The sequence below is a fragment of the Rhinolophus hipposideros genome (assembly GCF_964194185.1).
Source record: "Rhinolophus hipposideros genome assembly, chromosome: 11".
Lineage (NCBI taxonomy): Eukaryota > Metazoa > Chordata > Mammalia > Chiroptera > Rhinolophidae > Rhinolophus > Rhinolophus hipposideros.
The window spans coordinates 46,654,752-46,682,388 of record NC_138057.1 but is presented as its reverse complement, the minus strand read 5'-3'; the positions used below and the strand labels follow the sequence as shown (position 1 = coordinate 46,682,388).

At 37.6% G+C, this 27,637-nt stretch overlaps 1 protein-coding gene across 1 annotated transcript; it reads left to right on the top strand.

The window, feature by feature from the left end:
* Positions 1-1,002: 1,002 nt before the first annotated feature.
* On the top strand, positions 1,003-16,233 carry LOC308505027 (uncharacterized protein; the record flags this gene model as incomplete). The annotated part of the gene is made up of 5 exons (XM_081066687.1): positions 1,003-2,309; positions 5,419-5,546; positions 7,891-8,007; positions 13,483-13,593; positions 16,122-16,233. Exons 1-5 carry the CDS (start codon positions 2,307-2,309, stop codon positions 16,231-16,233), a joined length of 471 nt encoding a protein of 156 aa, XP_080922813.1. The 5' UTR covers positions 1,003-2,306.
* Positions 16,234-27,637: the final 11,404 nt, after the last annotated feature.

The window sequence follows — 27,637 nt, the reverse complement described above, 5'->3', positions numbered from 1 at the left end:
GTCACTCTTGACCTTGTTTCTGAAGGCTGTTTTAACCTTACTAATTAAGCAACCTCTGAAGCTATTCAGTGAAGGTCTCTTGAGAGTGGAGGGCCTTTGATTGGAAAAATTCTCTAATTGGGTGGGACCTCTCATCATGAAACAGCCATAACATGTTGATTATAGTTTTACCATTAGGAATTCCATTGTTTCGCACAATGGATTATCACAAGAATTTGATTAACCTAAATCAATTTTAGCCTGGAGATATTTGGAACCATTGAAAACATCAAGTCACCTTAGCAATCCTGGAGTCTAAGGAAAGAGGATAGGGTTTTGATTCATGACAGCAAAAATAAATATTGTACAATAGAGTTCGGATTTTTATGTAACAGCAATCCTCCATTGGTTGCTAATGTCTAATACCTTTTTCTCTATGTCTCTCAACTTGCATTTAAAATTTTTAATGAAAATATTTGTGAAAACAGAAAAGAATTGTATATAGAATTCCCATGTACCCATCACCCAGCTTTAATAATTACCAATATTTCGTCAATCTTCTGTCATCAACCTTCTCCTTTGTTTTATTTGTTTGCTGTGATGATTCAAAGCAAATCCGAGATATTTTATTTCATTCATAAACACTTCAGTGTTTATCTCTGTCAATACATTTTTATACTAGTAAAATAACTGTAAATGCTAGAACATGCATAGTGCTTTTAAAGTGTAGTCACACAGCAACCTAGCAGTCTGTCCCCTCCAATCTTTCCATAGGGAAAGATGACCCTGCGGGATTGTCCCTCATTGGGGTTGAGTTTGTGCTACTCTAAGTCTCCATGTTTGGTCCTTGTAAGCAGGGTCTGCAGTCAAAGACGGGTAAGATTTCTCACGGGAGAAACAACCTAAACCAGACGGGACCCCCCTAGAACCCCCATGAGCTAATGTAAAGTTAGGAGGTAGCTGTGCTCCTTCTTCTGAGAAGCTGCTGATGCATGCCTCAACTGTTGTCCTTTACCCTCAGGTGTAATGGACCCATTAGAACAATAGCATCTCGCCCCTCCTGTTTGGCTCATGGGATAATCTTATCTTGTGAGACTTGTTCCCCCAGGGATTGTATGCACCACACCTTGGTCATTTGGGGGATGGTATGCATCTGTTGCTTTGGGACAATTATGGGATTTGGAATGAATGATTATTGTGAGGTGTAAGAGTTTCGCAGACCCTGCCCTTAATCATGTGATTTCTATTGTGAAAAATCAATAAATACCCACGGTGATCGGATTCAGGGCTCCAGTCCCTTGAGGCTGTGAGTCCCTTGGTCCTCTGTGATTTAACTATATTTGAGTCTCTGTCTCTTTATGATAGTTTAACCCTCGCCGCCTCCCTTGCCTTCCCACGGCTTGTGTTGTGCAGGACGCAACATTAAAGTGCCTTTTTAATTTTTTTATCACAAAAAAATTGATAGATATCGTCACTTTTGAGCAGATAAAAAGAAAACCCCAAACCCAGAGGTTTTGAATGGTTAAATGAAACTCTCAGGGGCTACTGAATAGTGACAGTGGGTTTTAAACATGGGTTTCCTACAAATACTTAACTCAGTTTTACACTCTGCAGCAGATGTGACCATATTAAGTAAAAAGCTATTCCTTGGGCACTTGACTTCTACTGCTCTGAGCAGAGGTTCTCTTTTGTTGGTCTTGTGATACCTGGGGACAAATTAAAGAGGGTGAGGGTAGCCAGAGGAATATAGCCACTGAAATGTATATTAAACATGTCTTTTGTTCTGATGTTTTAAAATTGGGGGCTATCAGGAACTGTATTTCCCCAAGGAACAATGATCGAATATGTGCCAAGCCAGTGTTTGCATGATAGAACACAACCATAATGAGCAAGGAAAATCAACATGGCTTAGATTTGCTGAGGACACCATGCTTAGTGAATTTTATTCATCTATTGATTAAATTCACCAACTCGTTTCATATTGTCAGGACTATATATTCACTTCTCAAATATGGCACTAACATGCAGACTTTCCACCAGGAAAAGTAAAAATGTCCCTCAGGTGATTTAGGGATTTGCTCTTGTGCAGTGGATCAGGAGCTAAGTAGGATATTGCACTGATTTTTTTTTCCTTTCTTAGTCTCCACAAAATAGAAGTATTTGGCTGCCTTGCTCTTACCTCCAGGAGTATAAGTACCCTAGCCCTGCAATGTCCACACCTGCAGACCCTCAACATTGGGAGAGTCCCCAAGATTTCTGAGGCCTGCCTGGTCAGGAGCCTGGAGAACTTGCGAGAAGTAACTGCACTGAATGTTGCTGGCCTCAAAATGGTGAGACTTCTTGGAGTCAGACTGACTTTTTAATTGGGCTCCATATTCCTTTGTTTTCGGAGCATAAAACTAATAATACTTTCCCACCTCATCATGAAGTAATGCTCTGAAATGGGCACTTAAGGGAGAAAGAATCCCATAGTACTTGTGTGATAGAAAAGATTTAGACATTGGATTATTTCTTCTATTCAAAAGAAATATTTGAAACTGGAGAAGCAACTATGATCCCCCTAAGGAAACAGTGCTATGTAGTTATGAAGTAGGTAATAGATCTAAAAGTCAACCCATTAACTGGATCTTTTGCTGTTTTTGTAACTGAAATAATATTTATGGTAATTTAATAACACTATTGAACAAATAGGAGATGATAATATCTATCACTGAGTGAGCCCCGCCCATGTTCCAGGAACTGTACATGGCACTTGTTACACCACTAATTCATTAGCTTGCTATCTTTCCTTTGTGAGAAGTAGCATTATTCCCAATTTATATGTAGAGTTGAAAGAAATACAGTACAGGTCACAAAGGTGGTAAGCCTGGACACAGATTTGCTGATTCCTTCCCACCCCCATCCCACTGACTTCCTTCTGTGTGGAAAAACAAAGCAGTTTGACGTTTTCCTCCACATATGGTTAGCTCAACTATGACGGGGCCATGGGACAGGCTGATTTTCACAAATCGAATGTTGATTGTGATTCTGTGAACTTGTAGTGGACAGTACTTTCTGAGAACAGATTGTCATCATGCTTTTTGATAGTGGTTGATTGGGAAGCCAGTGAAAAACTGTTCTGATGTAAGCAGTTGAATTACAAATTTTAAGTGCTCATTTTCCCATTTTATAGCTCATTTTGGGCTCTGAAGTGTTCTTGCCTTGAACACTGCTCTGAATGAAGTAATGAGGGAAGAACAATACTGTATTTCTTTTAATTTTTAATCAAAATGTCATGTCCCTGAAAGAAATTCGCCATTAAAAATTGACAATGTGTTCTTAGCTTGCTTGATGATATATTTAGATGTGTTTGGGGAAGTCTTTTATAAGCTGAAAATTCTGGAAAGAAATAATTTCTCATTCTAAGTCTCTTTTAACTCAAAATAGCGAACTCACAAAGCAACAATAGCTTACTCGATTTCTAACTCTTCTAATCCATGAAGAGCTTTCAAATCAGCATACATGTGCCATGTTGGATTACTTGATATCCTAAAAACGGTGATGGATATTCACAAGGGCAGAGCCTGTTAGTTGAATTATTTGAGTCTAGTTTAATAATTACTATATATCACTATAATATCACTATAATGTTTGAGGTTCCTTAGTTAATCTAAGTACAAAATGGATTAAGCACTTCCATGACTCTGATTTCTATATTCAAATGGGGATTCTGTAGATTCTGGCACTAAAAGAGACAGACAAGAGTACAGATTTGGAGCCCATCTCCAGAACGTTTTTGGGCTGTTGGTATTGATCAAGAAGTAAACCATAGTTCTTGGTACGTGGTCAGTGCTCCGTAAATTTATGTGAACTTAATGACTGGGCTGCGACCAGGCTACAAAGGCTATGTGTCAATTAAAATTTTGTGCATCAAATCTGATTTTGAATGCATAGTGAAGGCTTGCTATATTTAGGAATTTTGCCTAGAATTATTTAAAAATGATTAGGTACTTCCTAATTTGCTACACTCTAAGTTTGACTTTTCTCTTACATAAGGTTTCCTGAAAGTGTGGGTCACTTAAATGTATGAGAAAATAGTTTAGCATAACATGGTATCCTGGACAGGATCTCTCCTGTGATTTTTTTCCATCTTTTTTATCCCAGGAAATCAAAGACCCTTTATGGTTCTCTGATTGTCAATCCTTTTAATAAACTCTTAAGAGAGTCACCATGGAAGAAGTTATACTCTCTTTGCTCTTCAGACTGGAGCCCCTGTAGTCCAGATGGAGTTCAAAGATTGAAAAGTGGGCTTTTGTACTCACACAGAGAGCATAAATGTATATGTGCATTTAAATCAGACTATAATGGGTAAAGGGAATAAATATTACAGCATAATTATGGTACATGATACATAAATAGATGAATAGATAGAACATAGATATAAATATATGCAAAGACAGAAATGGACAGATACAGATGAAGAGTGGGTGAAGGTTGTAAGACTAGATTTTCATTTCGTTGTGGGTGTGTACATCCATTTATGTATAAATGGATAGGACTTTCAAAATCCTGCTCTATTATAAATTATGAGAGGGAAAATCGAGGTCTGTGTGCAGTGCCTAGCACCATCCTAGATGTAATTAGGTGATTATTAGTGATTTTTTATGGTAATGATGATATCAGGAAGATGAATAAAATCTTCCTATTAATAGAGTACTAAGTAGTCATTAGCATGATAGTTAAAAAAACACGAGCAGTCATTAAAATAAGCAGGAAAAAATCACATAAAATCTTGGAGTTAATCAAAGATTAGATTTGATTTTCCTGTGTTTATTAGGTTCCAGTTTGGTGCATTTTGATCCTCAATTTTAGTGTTTTATACCTCATTTTATCCTAATAATAATTTAAAACTAGCGTACTAGGCCTAAATGTAACATTCATTTTAGAATCTTATAACCGATTCCATTTTATATCATTAGTTTATCAAAGTCTCTCTTACTTTCTGATTTTATTAATAAAGAACCTGGGAGCTTGTATCAGATGACTGACTCTTATCAGTTTAGTTCTCATCGGAAAGTACTTTGGAAAAAATATGGGCTTTGGAACCCTCAGTCCTAGGTTTGACTGTCAGCCTTGCCATTTACTTAGGGACAGCCTCAGGAAGACAGTTAACTCCCAAGCCCAGTTTCTTTAGTTGTAAAGTAGGGATTTAACATTGATATTTGTAGGACTATTGCAAGGAGGAGAGTTAGTTCATATAAAGTTTCTAGCTTGGAATCCGACACACCTCCTTCGGCAGTCCTCAAATGAGAATAATTAGTATTATGTTGCTGCTGTTGATGATAACACATTTGAAAACAGGCACATTTTAATTTCTAACACACTTGATCCATTTTCCTGTTTTCTCTGTGCAGAGAACCCTGTGATTGAAAATAAATTCTTATTCGTTTCCTCCTGTAGGTGAGAGATCAGATCATTCATCTTATTGTGACGCAGTGTCCTAAACTGGACAATCTGGTCCTCAGCTCCTGTGCTCAGGTAACAGATGTGAGCTTGGTGGAAATCAGTACCAATCTGCGAACTCTCAGGTACTTTCTCCACTCTGAGCTAACCAGACCCCAGCAAAGTGATCACATTATGCTTTAGGACTGTGGCTTTGTTCTCCTGATTTTTATTTATCAAAATCACTGGAATAACTAATACACTCTAGTTGATGCATGAATTAGAAACTGAGACTCTGCCTGATACATTTTTGTGTCTTGGCCGAGCAGCCAGCATCATTCTGTGGAGTGACCTACAACAGCACTGTGTCTGTTCTGTATTTCTAAGGGGCCTGTCTTACAATGTCAAAAATGGTTCTGCTTCTTCCTTTCACCATCAAATATAAGCAAGAATGGGGATAGTGTGGAGAGGTAAGGGAAGGCAGAGTAGTCATAGAGGAAATGCCGTCCATCACAGAAACGCGCTTATCCATGATTATTTACCAGAGAAATGTGTCGCATTAAAGGTGATGTTCTAAAGGATCTGAGCCACAGAACTTTTTGCTTAATTTATTCCTATCTCATGATCCTGTTCTCCATTTTCTTTTAACTCAAAATTATAGAGCTACAAAGGACAATGCGGAGCTACCTTTATGTAATATGGTGTAATTAGCCTCTGTTCCAGTTACTGTTGCTGCATTACAAGCCACTTGGAATGGAGTGGTGTAAAATCATTTTATTAGACTGACAGATTCTGTGGTTTGCAAATTTGGACAGGGCATAAAAAGGATAGATATCTTATCTCTATTCCATAAGGTTTGGGAAGATCTCAGCTGGGAAGATTCAAAGGCTTGGATGACTTCATTATTGGGTCTAGAATCATCTGGAGGCTCCTTCACTCACATGTCTGGCATCTGAACGGAGATGACTTGAACTCTGGACTTAACCAATGTGAAGAACCTACACGTGGCCTTTCCTTATGGTTTGGGCCTCCTCATGGCATGGCACCCTCAGGATAGTGTAGCTTCTTATATGGCAGCTTGAACACGAGTATCCCAGGAAACAAGGAGGAAGCTGCATCATCTTGGATGAACTAGCCTTGAAATTCATGTAGTTTCATTACTCTGTATTCTCTTGATTGAAGGTGCAACAAGTGTACTCAGTTTTACAGGGGAGGGCATATAGATATCGTTTCTCAATTGCAGAAATTAAAAAAAAATTTTGCAACCATTTAAAAAATGGCCACTGCCCATTCTAGAGTTGAGTCACCGAAGAGAAAGGATCAACAACTTTATATAACTTCTAAATTAATTATCGACTTTGAATTATTGAGCTGAAGAAAACCTTAAAGATCCTCTAATCCAACCACTTGTTTAAATAATGAGGATATTATCGAGGGCCAGAGAGGTGCTGTGACTTGCCCAAACTCACACAGGTAGGCAACGGCAGGGCTGGAATTAGACCCTGGTCATCTGACTAACATGATCTCTCTCTACCACACTGAAAGAGTACTAGCAACTGAGCAACACTTACTCCAAACAGCTCTCTTTTGCATGGAAGAGAATTTTATAACAGCAAATGACACCAGTAGTGACATCAAAGACTACACAAAACAGCGACCACCACCATAACTGGAAAACATGGAAGACAGAGTAACAGCTGAAAATCCATCAGTATGTCACTTCTCTAATAGTATTGCCTTGAGATTAGGACTCTCACAGACACACATATATTTAGTCATCATAGCAACTCTAAATGTTAAGCAGTTATTCCCGTTTTTTTCAAGGAAAATTGTGGCTCAAAGGAATTAAGTGGTTTGTCCAAATATGCCTTATTAGTAAATGACAATATAGAAGAAAAGAGATTAATAATATAAAATATAAATATAAATGATAAAAATTAATAATATCGTTATTATATCTGTGGAGATGTTTATATACAAGTTTTCTATATTATGAAAGCTGAAGCCATTTTTGAACTTGTAAAAATTTGACAATGATATCTCAAATAGTATTCTATCAAAAAGAGTCATTATTCTATTTCTTGATTTTGATACTTCAAAATGCTTAAATGAAAATAGCAGAAGCATTTGAGCTTTATTTGAACTCTGATCATGGAACTCTTATTCATTTTATCTTTAATACCTTTTAAAAATAACTCTCATGATCAGAACATTCTATGAAAATCTAGGTAAGGCTGAACTTGTTTATATACTTAGAAGTCATGGTCCTTAACCAGTTAGATGTGGGGAGCACAGGGCTCTGTCTCTATTTAGGACAGTGAGACCTTGGCAATGCACAAAGTGATTTGAATTGTATTTGTATGTGTCTTCTTTATAAGCGCAAATTCCAGTGAAGTGACCAACTCTTGACCTGCTAGTTAGGAGAAGGGCAACTGAGTTTGCCAATTTTGTGAAAAGCACCTATAAATCCTTTTTACTTAAATTCTACAGGTATCTCGATGTGAGTGGATGCCGACAGGTAACCAATGCAGGAGTCCATGCATTGGCAAGAAGCTGCCACAAGCTCACGTATCTGGACCTAAGCTCTACAGGGATAAGCAAAAGAGGGTAGAAAATGTTCAGATTATCCTTTTCATATAGTTGCTTTAAGAAAATGAATCATGAGTTAATTATCCATTTCAGTTTATCATTTTAAGGGCACCTTGTGAGTCTATAATGTAGAGTATGATATGGTAGTCCAAAAATAATCTGTAGAGATTCTTGAAAGAGAAAATACATGATAAACAAAAATATAAATATATTTTTTGACTGATTACAATGGGTTTTGACAGCCATCAGTTTGTGGTTCCTGAACCACCATCTTTCTTTCCTCCATCTTTCTTTTCTCCACAGCCAGCATTTCCTTTTAAATTCTTAAATCATAATCAACGTTCCCCAGGATACTGGAAGTAATAGGACACTTTTCTAATGGAGGCTACTTCAGTTATTCTAAAGGGCCCTACATTTATCCATCATTTAAGTGAGGGAAATTCTCACTTATGCTTGGACCTGGGGCTACTTTTACTATTGTTGAATAAAGTCAAATGTGCAATATAAGAAACAAGCAATCATAAGTTTCATTGTCAGGGCATATGTCATTCCTGTAAGTAATGTTAATTAGCCAGAATGCTTGTTAAAATAGCAATATATTAATCAGGTATAATTGACCCATCTTTTATAAGTGCCAGCCCAGAGCAGGAGGTATACACTAGCCGGACAGTTTGTGAATACTTTCATTATATTTGTTCACTTTCACTGATTATCAGGATTTAAAAAAAAAAAAAACTTAGTACTAAGGTAATAGAAATACAACATACTAACGAAAGCCCAAAAGGAAAGGCTGAGGTGTGCATAGGTCTTTTTATTTATTTAATTTTGTTTCAGTTATAGTTGACATTCAGTATTATTATATATTAATTTCAGGTGTACAACATAGTGGTTAGACATTTATATAATTTATGCAGATCCCTCCCTATTAGTCTAGTACCCACCTGGCACTATACATAGTTGTTGCAACATTATTGACTGTATTCTCTATGCTTTACTTTAAATCCCCATGACTATTTTGCAACTACCAATTTGTATTTTTTAATCCTTTCACCCTTTTCAGCCAACTCCCAACCTCTCTCCCCTCTGGCAACAATATAGTTCTCTGTATCTATACTTTTAAAAGCTCCAACATATTCCTGGGAATATAGGAGGCCATGTGCATGTGTAATGTGCATGTGCATGTGTAAGGCTGTATGCATGCTTGTAAAATACCAGAGAAGGCTCAGACACTTACCACTTGAAGGTTCCAGCAAGTAGGAAGTGAAAGCTATGGCAGAGTTGAAAACTGCCTGTCTGAATGTTGAAGGCATGTCCTGAAGCACATATAGAGTCCCTCAGTAAAGACTGAGGGATATAATAGTTCCAGATATTTAGGAAACATTCTATCCAATCATTGATTAAATACTAAGCTGAGCAGAGACTTCAGTGGCCACACATGACAAAGAATATAGATTTTAAAGAATTACTTCAGAAAACCCACTAATCAACAAATGCCAACAAAAACTAAAAACAGCAACAACAACAATCCCCGGAGAGGAGGAGAATTAAATTTCCATCATTGCCATATCATAGTATTTAAAATTTCCTGTTTTTAACAAAAATTATAAGACATGCAAAGAAACAAGAAAGTAAGGCCTATACACAGTGGGGGAAAGCAATTAATAAGAACTGTCCTGGAGGAACCTCAGAAATTGGGCTTGCCAGATAGACCTTAAGTCAACTAGTCTAAATATATTCGAAGACATAAAGAAAACCATTTTTAAAGAACTAAGGGAAAATCTACTAATGTCTCACCAAATAGAAAATGTCAATAAAGAGAATTATAGAAAGGAACCAAATAGAAACTGTGGAGTTGAGAAGTATAATAATTAAAATGAAAAATTTACTATAGGAGCTCAACAACATATTTGAGCAGGCAGAAGAAAAATTCAATAAACTTGAAGATAAATTAACTGCAATTATATAGTCTGAGGAAGACAATGAAAACCAATGAAGAAAAATAAACAGATCCTCAGATACCAGAGGGGTACCTTTAAGCAGATCAACATATATACATGATGGGAGTTCCAAAAGGAGAAGAGAATGGGGAAGAAAGAATATTTGAAGAAATAAGGCCAAAAACATCCCTAATTTGATGAAAAACATTTCATATCTGAGAAACTCAATGGATTCTAGGTAGGGCAAACTCAAACTCCAGATTCACATTTACACAAATCATAATCCAACTCTTGAAAGACAAAGACAAACGAGAATCTTGAAACCAACAAGAGAGAAACAACTCATTACCTACACATAATCCTCAATAAGATGAACAATTCACTGGAAACAATGGCGGCCAGAAGTCAGTGGGATGACATTCAAAGTCCTGACAGGAAGAAAAAAAAAAATCAACCAAAAATTTTATATCTGGCAAAACTATCCTTCAAAAATGAAGGAGCAATCAGAACATGCTAAGATAAACAAAAGCTGAGAGCATTTGTTGCTAGAATACCTGCACTGCAAGAAATATTAAAAGTGTTCTTCAGATGAAACGAAAGGACAATAAATAGTAATGCTAATCAACATAATGAAATAAAGAGCACTTGTCCCCTTTAAGGATCTATATTTTAGCAAATATGTTCTTGAGCTCTGAATGACTATCTTGTAAAAATATTAATTTATAACCTTTATTTTGTTCTTATTGTTCAATTCTTGGACTTTTACCAAGTAGTTCAAGTTGCTGTATACATGGTCTGTGATTTTGAGAGATTCATTCTACTTCACAACCCCCATAACACCTAGCTCATTTAGTAAGGCATTAGGGCTCAGGGGTAAACTCTAAATAGTTCTTCATCGGTTGCTTAAAGCATCCTATGTGCCAAAGACATCTGAAAGTTATTTTTGTTTGTTTGTTTGTTTTTAAGATAAAAATAATGAAATAAGGAGGATTGAGGGGTTGTTGTTTTGGAATGTATGTAGTGTGAAGGGTCACATCATTCATTACTATTTGAAGTTTTGCAATATTTTTTATGATACTTAAATTATTTAATCTTATGAAAATTGAGATTTTTATATCTGTAAAATGATAATAGTTTAGCATAACTGAATTTATAGTGAGTCAACTTCCTAAAGAAGTCAATGGACACCCACCCACCCCCCTAGATTTTTTATTTTAAAGTGAAATGGGAGGGCATGGTGATAGCTGTAGTTTACTGGAACAATTTTGCTTTCCTGAGCACATTAAATGATGTTCTTGTACCTATTTGTTGTTATTAGTATATATCATTTTAAAATTTCAAATAAAAGAGTGATTTGTGGTTAAGTCTTTATTACCTGGATTCACAAAGCTGAGTGTACCTGGAATAGATGCAGCAATACCGTTCCCGTCATTTAATTTATTTGGCATATTTTAAATACTATATGATAAATTCAAAATTATCATGGTGAGCTATTTGCAGTGAGGAATAGAAAACAATATCCGAGACAGATTCTTCCCTCAAGGTACTTATCATATAATATGAGAAAAAAATATCACATGCACATGCAGATATCTTAAAGGAATACACATCCCTTGAAGAAGAAAGAGATTACATAGCTTTGAGTGTGGAAGTGACTTCTTGGAAAAGGGTTTAACCTCAGATAGTCATTGAAGTACTTGTAGGATTTAGGAGGGCATAAAAAAGAAAAAGGAATACCAGGTGAGATCAAATTGCCCCACATTGTGATTTATTTTTAACAGTTTACATTTGCCAAAAGCTTCCTTACACATCAGATCCTCCCCTAAATCCTGTGAAGAGTTCAGGGCAGGTATGAATATTCCCACCTATGAAATAGGACATTTTAATCCAGAAAGCTACTTGAGAACTTTCCAAGTTAGTCAATGTAGAATGAGGACTGTAAAATTGTAGACAACTGCCTGTATTTTACTGGCCTGTAAGCTGAAAATGTTTTTTGGTTTTTTTTACAACTTTAAATGGTAATATTTTAAATAGTTATATAAGAACCTAGGTGCTATCTTTGATTTTTGTCTCTTAACCTGTGATTAAATACAAATTAAATCCTGCAAAGCCTAAAATATTTAGTATCTGGCTCTTTAAAAAACAATGTGTTGACCACTGATTTAGGATTTTCATAATCAAATAAAACTTCTTTAGTTTATTATTACATTTAAATATGGATCATCCTGTAAATATAGTTTTTCATCTGTCTCTTTTCCATCTAAACTTATACCATGTTCTCCTTATTAGCCATCATTTTTTCAAAAACATTATTTTGATGCTTGCTTGATACTCCATTATATAAATGTGATATAATTTATTTAAATATTATCCTATTGTTCAATATATAGATTGCTTCTAATCTTTAAACCAGTGATTTAGGTTACACACAGAGATCCCTCAGCCTGGAAGGGGCCTTCTTTTTTTTTCTTTTACTCCTGCGATCCAGGTAAACATTTGCATAAGGTTATCAAAATTCCATGCCCACTCGATTTTGAAAAATTCTGGGGTGGGACTTATGCTCTCATGTCCCTTCCTGTCTTCTCATGCCTCTGTGGCAACTGCTCGCTCTCACATGGTTCATGTTAACTCAGCCTCTTCTTCTGGTTCATTTGTGAGCAAAATAAATTCCAGTAAAAATGTTTCAGGGAACCCTCGGAAGGGCAAAGAAAATGCTTTCATAAGTCCTTCCACTTCACCTTGCTGGATCCAGCCTCTCTCCATTTTTCTCTTCTCAATTTTTCTTCTCCCTATCCAGAGGAAGAAAAATCCATCCAGGTCCATGAAAAGTGGCAGAATTATCATGTGTTATTCTGCAGATTCTTTTCTCCTACAATAGTATAAGACTCTCTTCACTAATACCCTAGACAGGGGTGTCAAAACTGCAGCCCTCGGGCCAACTGCAGTCCGCAATCCATTGTTAATTGGCCGGCAGCAAATTCCAAAAATATATTTAGTTTACTTAAATAAACCAGGTGAGGCAATAAGTACTTCACCTTGAGTGAGTGGCCCAGCTGTTTGTGTATTTTACCGCATATGGCCCCTGTTAAAAAACGTTGAATAAAGTTTGGACACCCCTGCCCTACTGTCTCCTCTGGGAGTAATTCTGGTGCTAGAGATTAAGATAATGATTACTTTCACCTAGATATTATTAAATACATATCAAAATAGTACTACTGTAATAACTCTCTGGATTTATCTACTATTACCAATTCTCTAAGAATCTCAAAAAAACCCTCTGAAATCTTTGCCCCTGTCCTCTTAACTTTTCTGCTTGATTTTTATAGTCTGGAAATTTTATTAGGTGTATACATTGTGTGCATGTCTTTCAGGAAGTTCCATTTGCAGTCTCAGAACAGTTGGGAGGTCAGGGGCAGTAGATGATGAGGGATGCAGTAGGGTTAGTGAATATGCAGGGCCAAGGTAAATTTGAGGGTTGAGTTTTTGAAAACTTTGTAAAAAGTACATTTAATAACCATCTATTTTAATAACCTTTTGTCTTCTTTCTCCTTTCTAGAGTTTGTTCATTGGCTAATTATTGTCATATGAGTTTGGAATGTGTGAAACTCAGTTTCTGCAAGAATGTCACTCTGGATGCCGTTGAAAAACTTTGCAAAAACTGTAGACGGTAAGAGAATGATTTTACCCGCTGTATCTCTCTCAGTTTTAAATGTCATCATGAAGTAGAAAGAACGATTTTAGCTGTGATTCGGTTTGTGCATCTTAATAATTCCTAATGGTTGTTTCCATTTTATTAACACAGAATTCTAGCAATCATTAAATATTTCCCAGAAAATGTTGACTTCATTTTAAGACTAACTCAGTCTTTCATGAACTCAAATAGCAGGAAATATATTAATTCCTTTGTACTTTGGAATTTATAAAAAATTCTGGAAAAAATGAAAAAGTTATGTAAAATACTTTTCAGTTATTTTGCCCCTGTTCTTGAAACACCATTTACTAAAATTGTACAAGCTAGAGAAAGAAAAACATTTCAGGAGTTATCAAAGTTGAAGTGACCATTTCAGGTATTCCATATGCTAAGAAGTATTTGATTAGTCCTAGTCCACTTTGTGAAATCTGAGTTTTTGGAGTAAAATCTAAGATTTTTGTAATGAATTAATCTTCCAGGGAATGGGGAATCCGTAGAACAAGTACTTCTATATGGAACCCTGGGACTTTTGTTAGCTTTTGAAAATCAACAGTTTTAGGAAATTTGGTTAGGCAATTGTAAATATCTTATAACTAATAATTTGTTTATCACTGGAAAACAGGAATTGAGAACTTAAAGGACATAATGAAATCGACATTGTTTTTAAAAATCACCTCTAAATGTATGGCATTCTTAACAAATGTGTTGGTGGGACAAGAATTCTGTTTTCTTCCACTATCTCATTTTATAGTAGAAATGTGACCTCTTTTTTTTTTTTAAGCCAGCTTTCCATTTTAGTCACCCATCTTCTATAACATTAAATAGTTGCGAATTAAGGAATACATGTGATATTTTAGAAATCCTGATTCTGTATTTCCAATTACTACATTACTAAAAAATTAGTGTCCTACTTTATTAGTAAAGAGAGCCTTATTTGAATATCTCATCCTTTTAATACTGAATTATAGAATGAGTTCCAGAGGAATAGGAACGGTTTTAGAATTTTATAGATCTCTTTCTGACTGATCTAGTTTGTCTCATTTTGTACTTTCGGGAATAGGAGCTTTTAATCTTTTTAAGTCTAAAAAGAGAGATTAATATTTAACATCTCCTCATATCATGCCACATAGAAATGTACATTTCTCCATTATTTTGGATGAATATAAATGTATCCCTGATCTAACAATGCATACATTGCATTCCCTGGAGTTAAAAGTAATTTTTGAGTGTTTGAGTTTAAAGTCATGGGCTTCCGTAGGAAGAAATCCATTGTAGTCTTAGAATACGATCTTCCTATTGTTATAATATGAATTTGGGAAAAAGTTAAGCATCTTAACCATTAGTAAATTAATAACAAGGAAATATTGACATAATTATTCCAATATACCAACATTAAAAAGAACTTAACTGCCTAATAGTTGTTTATAATTATTTATAATTAAAAAATCCTGCCTACTTTTAAAAAAGCTTTGGGACTTTTTATAGTAAAAATCACACATGCACACACACACATGCAGTTGAGCAATTCAAAATTACGCAAAAAAACTATTTTGTCTGAAACCAGCTAGAAAAGGAGTAGAAATGGAATTGAGGTCAAGCTGAGTATCGCAGTTTAACACTAAATGGCTGGAATTGCTGATCGGGAAGGCAAAATGAGATAAACTCTTGGTCCTTTTTGCCTTCTAGAAGGAGGCCTGGTAATTCTTCATTAAGGCAAAATTAGTACATTCTAAGAAATATTTATCATAGGATTCTTCAGAAATACCGAGAAACTGAAAAATTTCACAATCAGACAAAGATTCCAGTCAGTCAGTATTTTCTTATTTTTAAAAATGTTAAATGTTTCCATTAATAGAATTTCCATATTCTTCCTTCATCCTACCACCATTCCCTTGTGATGACTTCACCTTTTTCCTTGTAAGTTGAATTACTATGTTTTTATTGGATTTGAAGAATTTTCATAGGCTCTGAAGGCCAGTTTGAAAATAAGGAGATTCTTGTCCAGTGCATTAAGTGAATCTGTGCTATGAGACTAAGGAAAACATGTCCTTCCATCACTGTCTTACATAGAACAGAGTTGGCAAACTTTTTCTGTAAAGGGCCATAGAATCAATATTTTAGGCTTTCCAGGTCATGTGTGTCTGTTGCAACTACTCAGCTGTACTCCGGTAGCTTGAAAGTATATAGGCATGACTGTGTGCAATAAAACTTTATTTATGGATAGTAAGTGTCTCTCGCAGCAGGCCCGGCAATACCTTAACCTTTGGAATACAGATGATCTTTAACTTCAGATAAAGATCATGGCCAACTTAAAAAATATACTTGTTATTCTCAAGTTTGATGCTATCTTTCTCCTTTGAGAAACATAAAGTATTAGTCAAGGTTATTTTAAAGACTTTTCATGCATTTATCACACTAAGAATCTAGGCTCAACTGTATCCACTCTACATAATCTGTGGTCTTGTCTTTTTTTTCCGTTTGTTTGTTTGTTTGTTTGTTTTTAGATTGAAGATTCTCCATCTTTATGGCTATACCATCACTTCTGAACTGTGCAAAATAAAAGAAATTTACCAAAGAGTCAAAATATTTCATGACATTTCTGCCCTTACCTGCTAACATTTTTAGGACAATAGAATTTTTAGCAGTAAGGATTTTGAAAATATACTTAGTTAAATATGCCCAGAAAATTTCCCAGTTAAAGTGAGATATAAATTGTTTTTTTAGTTTAGATGGAGGTAGATTATCAAGGAATAATTGCATGTGAACTTTTCGCATCTCATAACAAAATAATGCATTTTTATGCCAAATATCTCTGCCACTCTCAATAATGATAAAGTAAAAAGGTGATTATTTGTGTTAGTATTTTCTTGCATGTATGTATTATTTGTTGTAATCGATTTAAACTTTCATCTGAGATTATTAATTGGTACATTGCAATCTACTTTTCTTCAGTCACTCAATGAATTATGAGAGAACTCTGGAAGGAATACTTGCTCTTTTATATAATATATAATTGTACATGTACAATTTGCCATGGTTTTATATGTACTACAGCAATGTCAAATTGTGTTCATTTCTGCAGGACTCATGTCACGGCATTGCAGCAGCTTCTAGGGAGCCCATGTATCCCATAGAGTTCTTTCACAAACTGCAGACAATGCCCCATAGACTTGAGCCTCTGTAGAGACTGTTTCATGCCAAGGAAGTAGTTGCACACTGCTTTGGCTGGGTTACCCAGACACTGAGATGAGGATTCCCGTGAATGTGAAAGGTTACGGGAGTGGGACAGGTAGAACTGGGAAGGGAAGGAGAATAAGCAATAGTGCAACACTGACATCCACCATGTCACCCAGCGGGTGACTTTGTCTAAGTCCCACTGCTGAAGACTGTGCAGGTCAACTCAGAGTTGTCATGCACAGAGGGTCAGGGAGCTTGAACACTATTTATTGTTCAAGGTCTACTTCCAGAGGAAATAAAAATTGCCAGGCACCTATGTTTCTCTGGACACACAGGCAATGCAAACTCTAGCAGCCTGAGAGCAGTCCTCCAACATGCAACACAGGGGCTGATGGTTGGGAGGAAATGCACAGGGGATCTTAGAGGATGTGGCAGAGCAAGATATCATTTGCTACATGTACTATGAAGAGAAATGTGCAGCAAATTTGAAGCAGGTGGTCCGGTCTTGGTTTGAATCCTCATTCTACCAGCTAAGTGATTTTAGTCATATCACTCAATCTGAGATTTAGTTTTCTTGTCTCTAAAATTGGAAATCCTACCTCATGAAAGATATTTAAAGGATTAAATATGATTACATGGTAGCAAAACAGGGAAAGGATTTTGGGCAGAGGGGACAGCATGGAGGAACCATAAAGTCTTAAAAAGAGTGCATAATATTTAGGAAACTATGGTGGGAGCACAAGGCATATGTGCAGTAGGTATGGGTGGGAAAGAGGTCCTATGGTCACACTTAGGAGGGAGGCGTAATCTCTTTTTGGAAGGTCAGGGAAATGGTACCTAAGTTGAGGTCTAAAGCAGGGGAGGAGGATATTTAATCAATATGGTGAAATGAGCTGAAGTGAGAAATGTCCCCTTCCACTTCAAATACATAGAGATGTAGAAAAAAATACAATAAAAAGGGTACACTATGAAACGAGACTCAAAGCAAGGAAGGTGTGGTAGATTAAAGATGGCCACAAATTTTTTACTATCCCTCTTGTTGAAAAGTGGTGACTATTTACTCTCCCCTTGAGTCTGGGTTGGACTTAGTGACTAGGTTGACCACTGGTAGGTGGATAAACTAACATTCTAGGACATCTGGATTGTAAGAAGCTTTGCAGCTTTGGCCCAAGACTTTTGAACATCATTCTTGGAGTCCGGAGGTACTATGTAAGAAGTTTGACTATTTGAGGGAAAGACCATGTGAAGAAGCCCTGATACCACTTGGAAAGTGAGAGTTGGATGAAAATTTGAAAATTCATCAATATAATTCATTACATTAATAGAATAAAGGGGAAAAACATGATTATCTAAATAGATGCTGGAAGCATCTAACAAAATGCAAAGTTAACCCATGATAAATATTCTCAGCAATGTAAGAACCGAGGAGGACTTCCTAAAATCAATAAAGGGCAGCTACAAAAATCCTAGTGTTAGCATCACAATTAATGGTGAAAGATTGAATGATATCCTCCTATGATTAGAAATAAATCAAGGAGATATGTTCTTACTACTGTAATTCCACATTTTACAGAAATCCAGACCAGTGCAGTAAAGCAAGAAAAATAAACAGAAGATATACAGGTTGCAAATGAAGAAGTAAACCTGTCCTTTTCTTCCCATATGACATGAGTTGAATGGAGAAAATCCTAAGAATTCTACCAGTCACTAGATCTAATAAGTGAGCCTGGCAAGGTCTCAGAATACAAGTTTATCATAATACCAAAATTAACTGAATTTTTATATGCTGGCAACGAATAAACAAAAGATATATCATGTTCATCGATAGGCAGACTTAATATTCAGATATCAGTTCTCCTAAAATTGATCTATAAAGTTCAACACAATCACAATGACAGGTTATATTTTTGTAAAAATTGAAAAACTGATCTTAAAATTTATATGGCAATACTAGGATCGAAACATCCAAAACAATTTTGAAAAGGAATCACAGAATTGGAGGGCTTATACTACTTGCTTGATAATGTAATCAAAGAGGAACTTCAACTGCATCTATAATGCTGTATTTGTTAAAAAAGGAAAAAAAAACACAGATCCAAAGAAAATATGATAAAATGTTCACATTTGCTTATTCTGGACAGGGGTATATAGTCAACATGTTATTCTTTTCTCTTTTATATTTACATAAAGAGTAAGTAAATTGCTATGATGTAAATTTGCTGACACATTCTTCTTTGTAAAATATTCACAATTTTTCCTATAACTTCCTTAGGAATAGTAAGCCATGAGTAGATACCATGAGAAAACTACGACTCAAGCTGTTGCAAGGGTGCATATGTTTGAGAGAGTTGCTGAACCTACTAATTGGTCCCTCAGTGGTATGCCATTACTTGTATATCTAGTTTCATTTTAACAGGCTTATTGGATCTTTCTGAGGCAGAGTAACTAAAATGTTAAGTCAGCCTCTGAAGATGGCTTTTGTACCTGAAGGAAATCCTATAGGGTAGATTACAACAAGCTTCCATTAAAAGCCTCTCCATTGACTGGGTGAAGAGGAGGTTAAGGGGTGGTGGTGCTCATTCCCCATTACAGGGTCAATTTATAAAGTAGTAGCAAGGGATAATTTCTCATGACTCATCACTCTAGTCATTGTCTAACACACAGTTTCCCAAAGTATGTTCTCAAGAGCATACTTTTCTCTGTGGAAATCCCACAGTAAACAAACAAACAAACAAACAACTGAAAGTTTCTACAGTCAAATAAATTTAGGAAATATTAGATTAAAACAGCTTTCTCTCATCCAAGAAGGAATATAGCATTCTTTTCTAAATGTATTTGTGTTTTGGAAACGTATTTGATCACAAAACTCTTTCTTTTCAATAATGCTTTTTCACTGTTTTGAGAAGCACGTTCTAACAAGATTATCTCTGATTTTTAAAATCCTGGAGCAGCCACAGAAAAGCTGATCTTTCTAAAAGTCGAGCTGATAACTGCACGCAAGCTCTCCTTACCAATTCATTGGCTCTCAAAGGCTGCTCTGTTATCTCTGGTTCCTTGCTAGCTGTTTCTGGATGCTAAAATAGAAAAGAAGTGCCTGTTATTTCTTTCTTCTCCTCTCTTTCCTCTATTTCTTGAAAAAAATTAGAGACAGATTATATAACCTTGGCCTTCCCCTGAGTATACTGCTGGGGATATTCAAAAGCATTCCTTAGTACCTTGTGAATGGCTTTGTAGATGTACCTCACATTTTAGATAAACGGAGCTCCTTATTCTTTCTAAAAATCAACTCCCTTTTTCTCACCGATTTACATGAAAACTTCAGCTGGACTGTCAATACGTATTTGTTCCTAACAAATTAGTCTTAAGCCTCCTCCCCACTCTCACCCAATCTTTTCTGCCAATTACTTAATCATGTATAAAAAAACACTTAAAAATGTAAAAGGCAACCCAGTATTTATAGGTCTTCTTTGGAAATCTTTTTATAAGCTGAAGAATCCTTTCAAAATGTGAGTGATTTATCAATAGAACAGATTAGAAAGTGCAAAACTAAACCCAAACACATCCATGAATTTAGTATATGCTAAAAGTGGTTTTAAAATCCATGGGGAAGAGAGTGTTGAATAAATGGTGTTGAGACCACTAGGTAGAAATCCAGACAAAAAGTAAAGTTGAATCTACAACTCACACCAAGCCCAAAATAAATTCCAGATGGATCAGAGTTTTAACACGAAAAATAAAACCATGTAAAAGACTTGCAAAAAAAAAAAAAAAAAGCTTTTGGCCTGTTACTTGAGGTGACATTATACACACTAAACAATGTCCTGGTAAGTGACAGGTCACAATACAATTGTGGAAACTTCGATAGGAAAAGAAGAATCCAACTTTTTCACTGAAGCTGGAAAATAGTTTGCTTAGGCAGAAGAGAGAAAAACTAGAGGATGTTTGATATTTACATTTTGTTATGACAATAAGGAGCTATAAAGTTAATCATGTAATCAAGTATGGCTTGTTTGGGGGACCCTAGGAGCCTTGATGGAGGCTTAAAGGAAAGACGTTTGATACATAAGCTGGGGCCAGATTGCAGAGGACTTTGACGGCACAGATGAAGAGTTTATCCTTGGTTCTCTTTTATTGGGGGTCCTCTGGGGGTTTAGGAGCTAGGTTGCAGGCTTCTCGAGCTCAGTACTACGTACAGTTTGGGCCACATAATACTTTGTTATTAGGCGCTACCCTGTGCATCAGAGGACGTTTAGGAACATCCCTGTCCTCTACCTACTACTATACACTAGTAGCATCTCCCCATTTTCAAATTGTGACAACCAAAGATGTTTCCAGACATTGCCAAATGTCTCCTGGGGAACAAAATGACCACTGAGTGAGCACAACTGAGCTCCAGAATGCCATAATAACTGTTATTTAAGGACTATCCAGCTGTGGTTGTGTAGAATGAATAGGATGTTGGCAGGACAGGAACCAGAGAGAATATTAGAAGCTGTCCCTGTACTCTAGGTATGGTACATGAGTATAGTTAAGGGTCTCCAATAAAGCACATCTTCCCGTATCCATGACCTTGCATAGTCCCCTACAGCACTGATGTAGAGCTTGGCATGTGACTTGCCTTGATCAATGGAGTATCAGCAATCATGACACGAGCTGAGGCTTGAAAAACATTTGTGCACTTGGGCTTACTCTCTCAGAACACTGTCGCCACGTGACAAAGCCTGTACGAGCCTCGTGAAGACCATTTCTGGTCTCCTGTAAGGCAATTCGGCCATACAAGATAAAAGAAAGGAAAATAAAAGAGGGACATTAAAAAGGACATAATGAAACATGACATAATTAACAACAAAATTTAAAAGACTTTATTGTGAAAATACATTATCTTTGAAGACTTTCATATGTATATATTTTTTTTGCTTGTTGGTTTATCTCCTTGTTGGGCATCATACATTTTTTTTTTCGCTGCTAAAATTTCTTCCTTCATTAAGAGAGCTTTCAGTTTCCAACTAAAGAATCAATAATGTTCTCAGAGACTGCTATGAATTAGGAGGCACCTCTTTTATACCGGTGTCGCCAAAAAATATATATATGAGTGGACACTTTGGTCAACGTTGCTCAAGCAGTATTTCACCATAATCAGAAGTATCTAGAAGCTGATGGTAACCACTTTGAGCACCTCCTGTAATTGCAGAAGTCACTTGACTTGTATTCATCTTTTGTTATCGGTATATATTGAGTATTACAATTTTAATACAGTTTTTTCCTTTCTTAAAATGTGTATACATTTTTTTTGGCACCCTCTGTATTTACCATAGCTTGGTAAGCTTTCAGTTTTATCAGGTGGGAGGGATGCCTGTGCTTACCCAAGGATTTGCAAAAACTGATATGCTATGTTATCATTTTCTAGTATAGTATGCAAGCTGGCTAAAATTAACATAATATAAAAATGGGAGTACTTTGAGAACTTTGTCAATGGAGAAATGAAACCAAACTGACAACCAGTTGTTTTATGATTTATGGTGAAATTGCTTTATGGCCAAATAGTAGTGCAGTAAAAAATTTGCAGCAAAAATATTGGGTAAAGTTGTTTACAATGAAGCCACGTAGAACCCCTGAAGACACATGCTCCAGCTAATAGCAGGCACCAACTTCCAGACACATGAATGAGGACCTCCAAGACCATGTAGTCACTAGGAAGCGACCATGGCTACATGATCCCTGCAAGCCAGCGGAAAAAACCATGTACCTGAGCCTTGCCCCAATTGATGACAATGAAATTATGAACAAATAAAATGGTGGTTATCTTATTTTTATTTATTTATATTTTATATGGTGGTTGTGATACTTAACTGTTATAGTTGGTCTGGAGTAGATGAATATTAATGCAAATGAGATGTGTACATAAGACATTTGAAATAACCCATATTTCTTGATGACTCTTCTGTGCAGGGGCTCAGGGAAAGGGCAAAGCAGGTCAAAGAATGTAAGAATTTAGAAGTTAAGTGCAAAGATAAGAGTGAGCTCAGGAATGAAGTTGCATGAACAGTCTTCAGGAAAGCACTTCTGCCTAAGCAGTGAAAAATATTAACTCATCTATTTTGAAAAAATACAGATTATTTATTAATTGCTAACAGCATAATATTTCAAAGATTCAGTTTACTAAATATATTTGTAAAGCTTTAACGGCTTGGCCAAGCTAATCACTTTTTAGTTTATATGGAAAAATCAATCTTTAGAATAAAAAGGAAAGCACATAAACTCAAAATCAATAACACTAATAACACTAATAACCCTAATGATAAAATTCATTTCAATATATTTGCTGTCCACTTGTATAGAATTATATTCACTTATCAATTAGATTGCTAAAACCAGGGCTTCTAATGTAATGTCTTTCACAATTTACCAGTTAAGTTTACAGCTTGATAGATGCTGTGTGTTGACCATATTTATTGTACTATTCAAGAAGAAACAATTCTTCAGATGTTTAGCACTTAGTTTTATGTTTAAGAACACTAGCCTGAGGAAATCTGTCAGTGAAAACTATTTTTACATTTTAAAAATTGAAGTAATAAGCAATAAAGAGAATCCAGAATGAGGTAAAATGGAAATACAGAGTCATAACTAAAAGAAATGGCAGTGAAGAGAGTCTAAAAAGTGGAAGGAATGGATAATGTGAATAAAGTAAAAATAACCCAAGTGCACTTTCACAGGCTATGAGAACCACAGAAGGGAACACACTACATAAGTTGTATGACAGAGTGAAGGTCTCTTGGAAATGGAAGGACAAGCTTTTTAAAAAGGATCAAAATGAATAAATTTTAAACACCTTGTAACCACCAAGCAGTCAGTATTAAACAAACAATAGCATTGTTGAAATAAGTGTTTAAGATCAAAGGGTAACATACATTTGGATATACATATATATACACATACACATATACATATATATATAATTTACATAAGATTTGCTTAAAGAAAAAAAAGCTATTCCAGTCTTTTAAATATTGCTGCCTGCCAAGGATTTGGGTTACTAATTTTCTCTCAGGTTGAGGAGATACGGACTGAGAAAAATTATTTGTATGTGGGGGGGATCTGGAAGATCTGTGAATTCTAACGTGTGTTAACTAGTTGGACCTTAAGGTTGGACGGACATGCATTAAGAAAAGCCAGTGAAATCAGACTGGGTCTTCTTATTGATCTTGTACTTTGGTTTGTAGGAAACCTTCTATAGGCAGGTTTACCAATTTCCCGGAATTAGAAAAGAATAAAATACACATAACGTTGACCAATTTGGAATCCTACGGCTACCTTTCTCTTCCCCTTCTGTCCAGTTAGTTAGCTTCCCACGTTCCTGCCAGCACCGTATCTGGGGAGAGCTAAGTTCTTGGCTTTACCCCAGGACAAATTTACACCAGGGGGCCTGGCAACGCTACTGCAGCAAACCCAGTTCCGACTGGGTCCTCCCACTCCAAGAGCCCCGCACTGAGGCTCGGGCCAGAGCCCCGCACCGAAAGCACCCCGGGGCTCCGGGAGGCGTGGGAACCAGAGCCGCGCGCTCCTCCTCTCGGGCGGGGCGGAGCAGGGCCCCGCGGGGACAGTGGCGAGCGCGGGCGCGCCGGCCACTCAGTGACGGGAGGACCGTGCTGTGCAGTGCGCGGCGTCAGGGTCGCGCGTGTACAGCTCCCGGGGCCGGTAGGGGCCCGACGGGGGTCCGCGCGTCGGCCTAGCGTGGGAGCACGCCTCCCCGGACCCTCCCCGGACCCTCCCCGGCGCCTGGAACCTCCCGGACGTTCCCACAAGTGGTCAAACCAGCCGGACAAGCCGAACTCGCCCAGACTGCCGGCGGCAGTAGGTGGCCCCGGACCTCCCGCGGTAGCCGCAGTCCGGGCGAGCAGCGTCCCGGAGCTCTCGCCGCCGCCCCCGTCGGGCGGGATGGAGGCGGCCGGGGACCCGGAGGAGCTGGCCCGCCTACGCTCGGTCTTCGCTGCGTGCGACGCGAACCGCTCGGGGCGCCTGGAGCGCGAGGAGTTCGGCGCGCTGTGCTCGGAGCTGCGCGTGCGGCCGGCCGACGCCGAGGCCGTGTTCCAGCGGCTGGACGCCGACCGCGACGGGGCCATCACCTTCCAGGAGTTCGCGCGCGGCTTCCGCGGGGCCCGCCGCGGGGGGCGCCGCCGGGGCTGCGGGACCCGGGAGCCGGCGCCCGCCGAGGCCCAGACCGGGTCCGACGCGGGGGACAGCGAGGAGGACGAGGGAGACGAGGACGTGGCGGCGGCGCTGGTGGCTCCCTGGGGCCCCGCGGGCCCGGGCCAGGCTTGGCAGGACTTCGAGGCGCGACTCGGGGACGAGGCCAAGTTCATCCCCAGGTGTGTGTGTGGGTTGGAGGGAGGTGGTCGTGTTGCACGTGCGGGCTCACCGGAGCCTACTCTTACCTGTGAGTGATTTTTCTCCATTCACCAACTGACCAACTTTTCCAAGACCGAGATTCCCTAAGAGTTAGGGAACGGGTTGGGGAGAAAGTCGCACTCGCCCATTTCTGAGCCCTGCAGAAGGCACTTGGTTAATTACACGGCCATAGTGAAATCCTCGCCATCCAGACATTCTTCCGGATACCGGTTTAAGAGCAATCCCCTCCTCAATGCAACTTGGTTACGTCACCTACTCAAAGACTCCTGGCTGCACCCTGGACTCAGGCCGTTTGCCAATTTGGTATCCTTTATAGTCGTTTTTGCATATGTTCTTTTTCTACTACTAAGTAGAAAAAGAGACGCTGTTGGGCACCTGTATTGCTGAACACATACATTCACTGATGCCTACTGTGTGCTAGGCATTTCAGAGTTCATTTGTTTAAATTTCAGAATAACCTGGGGGGAGGGGTAGACTTTCTTATCTCCCATTGATGGAGAAACTTAGACCCAAACATTTAGACCTATAAAATGTTAAGGGACTTGCCCAGTAGCTAAAAGAGTAGGGATTTGATCCCAGATGTTGTGAACTGGAAAACTTTTTATGCAACAGAATGAAACATAAAATCATATAATAAACTCTCTACTCCTCTGACTCCGACAGAAATAGCATAATATAAAGTTAATAATTTAATTCTTAGGGGAAAGGGGATGCCTGCAGGTTCAAGGCATGGTGGGAAAGCTACTCAGTTTTTTGTTTGTTTGTTTGAGATTAATTTGCATATGCCTCTGCCTGGTGTCATGGTATGTCTCAAGCTGCTACTTTCACTTCCTCAGGCACTACAAACATGTGACTGCTGTAAAATGTTTTTCTGCTTTCTGCTTAGATTTTAGTTGAAATTTTATGGAGCTCTGGCTGTCATTATTAAGAAGATCAGAAAAGCATCATTTTGTTTGGCAGTTTACATATCTGAGATGTAAGACTCAGAGAAGGAAATACCCTTGGGAAGCTGCAGTGGCCTGGCTCACCCACTCTCAGATTAGACTTGCAGGACAAGGAATCCTCCCTTCTGCCTCCACCCAGGTTCTCCAGTTTGGAAAATACAGGGAACTAGGCACAGAGTGACTCATTGCAGTGTAAGAGGCATTGTGTAGAGAAAGTGGGTGTGATACCCATCTTTTCTAGTATTTACAAATCAGTTAAAATTCAATGTCTCTACCAGGGAAGTAGAAAACTTTAACACTGCTATAAACTACTCTTTGAATCATCTTTCATCTATAATTTGGTTTGGGTCCAGCTAATTTAAAAGGTAACAATTTTAGGAATAAGGTGAGTCCACATCATATTATTTTAATGTATATATTGATGTGTGTACATATGGATCTACTTTTCACAATTGTCAGGTCTCAGCAGCAAATATTTGAAGCTTAACCCTTAAATGATTAAAACTAACCTTCTTAGGATCAGTGTACAAACCAGAACTTAATATTATTGGTGATATTATTATCACAGGACCTTTCCAAACTCTTCAAAGGTTGTTAAATTTAATGGCCACCCATGCACCTGGTAGACTTGTGTCCTAAGCTCTACTCCCTTCTGATGGGAGATTAACAAGTACAATATTTGCCTTCCTGCACTTGTTCAAGTGGAAAAGAACTAAAGGGAGTTGCTTCGTCTGATTGTTACCATGGCAGCCATAACTGTTTTGGTAAATTGGATTACTTCTATTGGACTTCCTCATACAGCTGTTCACCTTCCCTTCTTCCCATCTAAATGTGATAAAGATCTTTTGTTATTGATAATGCCATTGCCATTATTTCAGCCAAGTTGATTCTACAACATTATTGAGTATCTGTTTTGTGCCAAACACTATCTTAGGTACTGTCCTAGGTCCCTGGAGACAAAGAGAAGGATGAGATGTTGTTCATGCCCTCAAGAAGTTCATAGAGTGGGTGAAATGTTTCTCAAAAATTTCCTCAAAGCCCATTCAAAGGCAAGAGAGTTATTTGCTGGAAAACTCCATATGTTGTGGACATAGCTTGACAGACTGCTACATGCAGGAACTTTTTTAAGTCTTGAATTTTTATCTTAAAAAATCATGTATTTGTTCATTTTACTCCAAAATATATTGAGGCTTGTTTTAATATAAAATGTTATATTTTCTTCCAAGGGGAAATTGTCTCTTGAGAGGTGTGCCATTTCATCTGATGGCTTTGTTTTCTACCTGACACTCCATCTTCCCCCTGGTGGCACCCTGTCCCATACCTATGGAGGGTATTCATGAAGAGAACAGATATCAGATATAAGAATGTTTGGTTCTTGTAGAGGCAAAACGTGGTATTGATTTTAATTTCAAAGTTAAGTCAAGCTCTTAGATCAAAATATAAATATTAAATTTGCGTTAAACTCCCCAGTCATCAATAATTGTGATATTAGA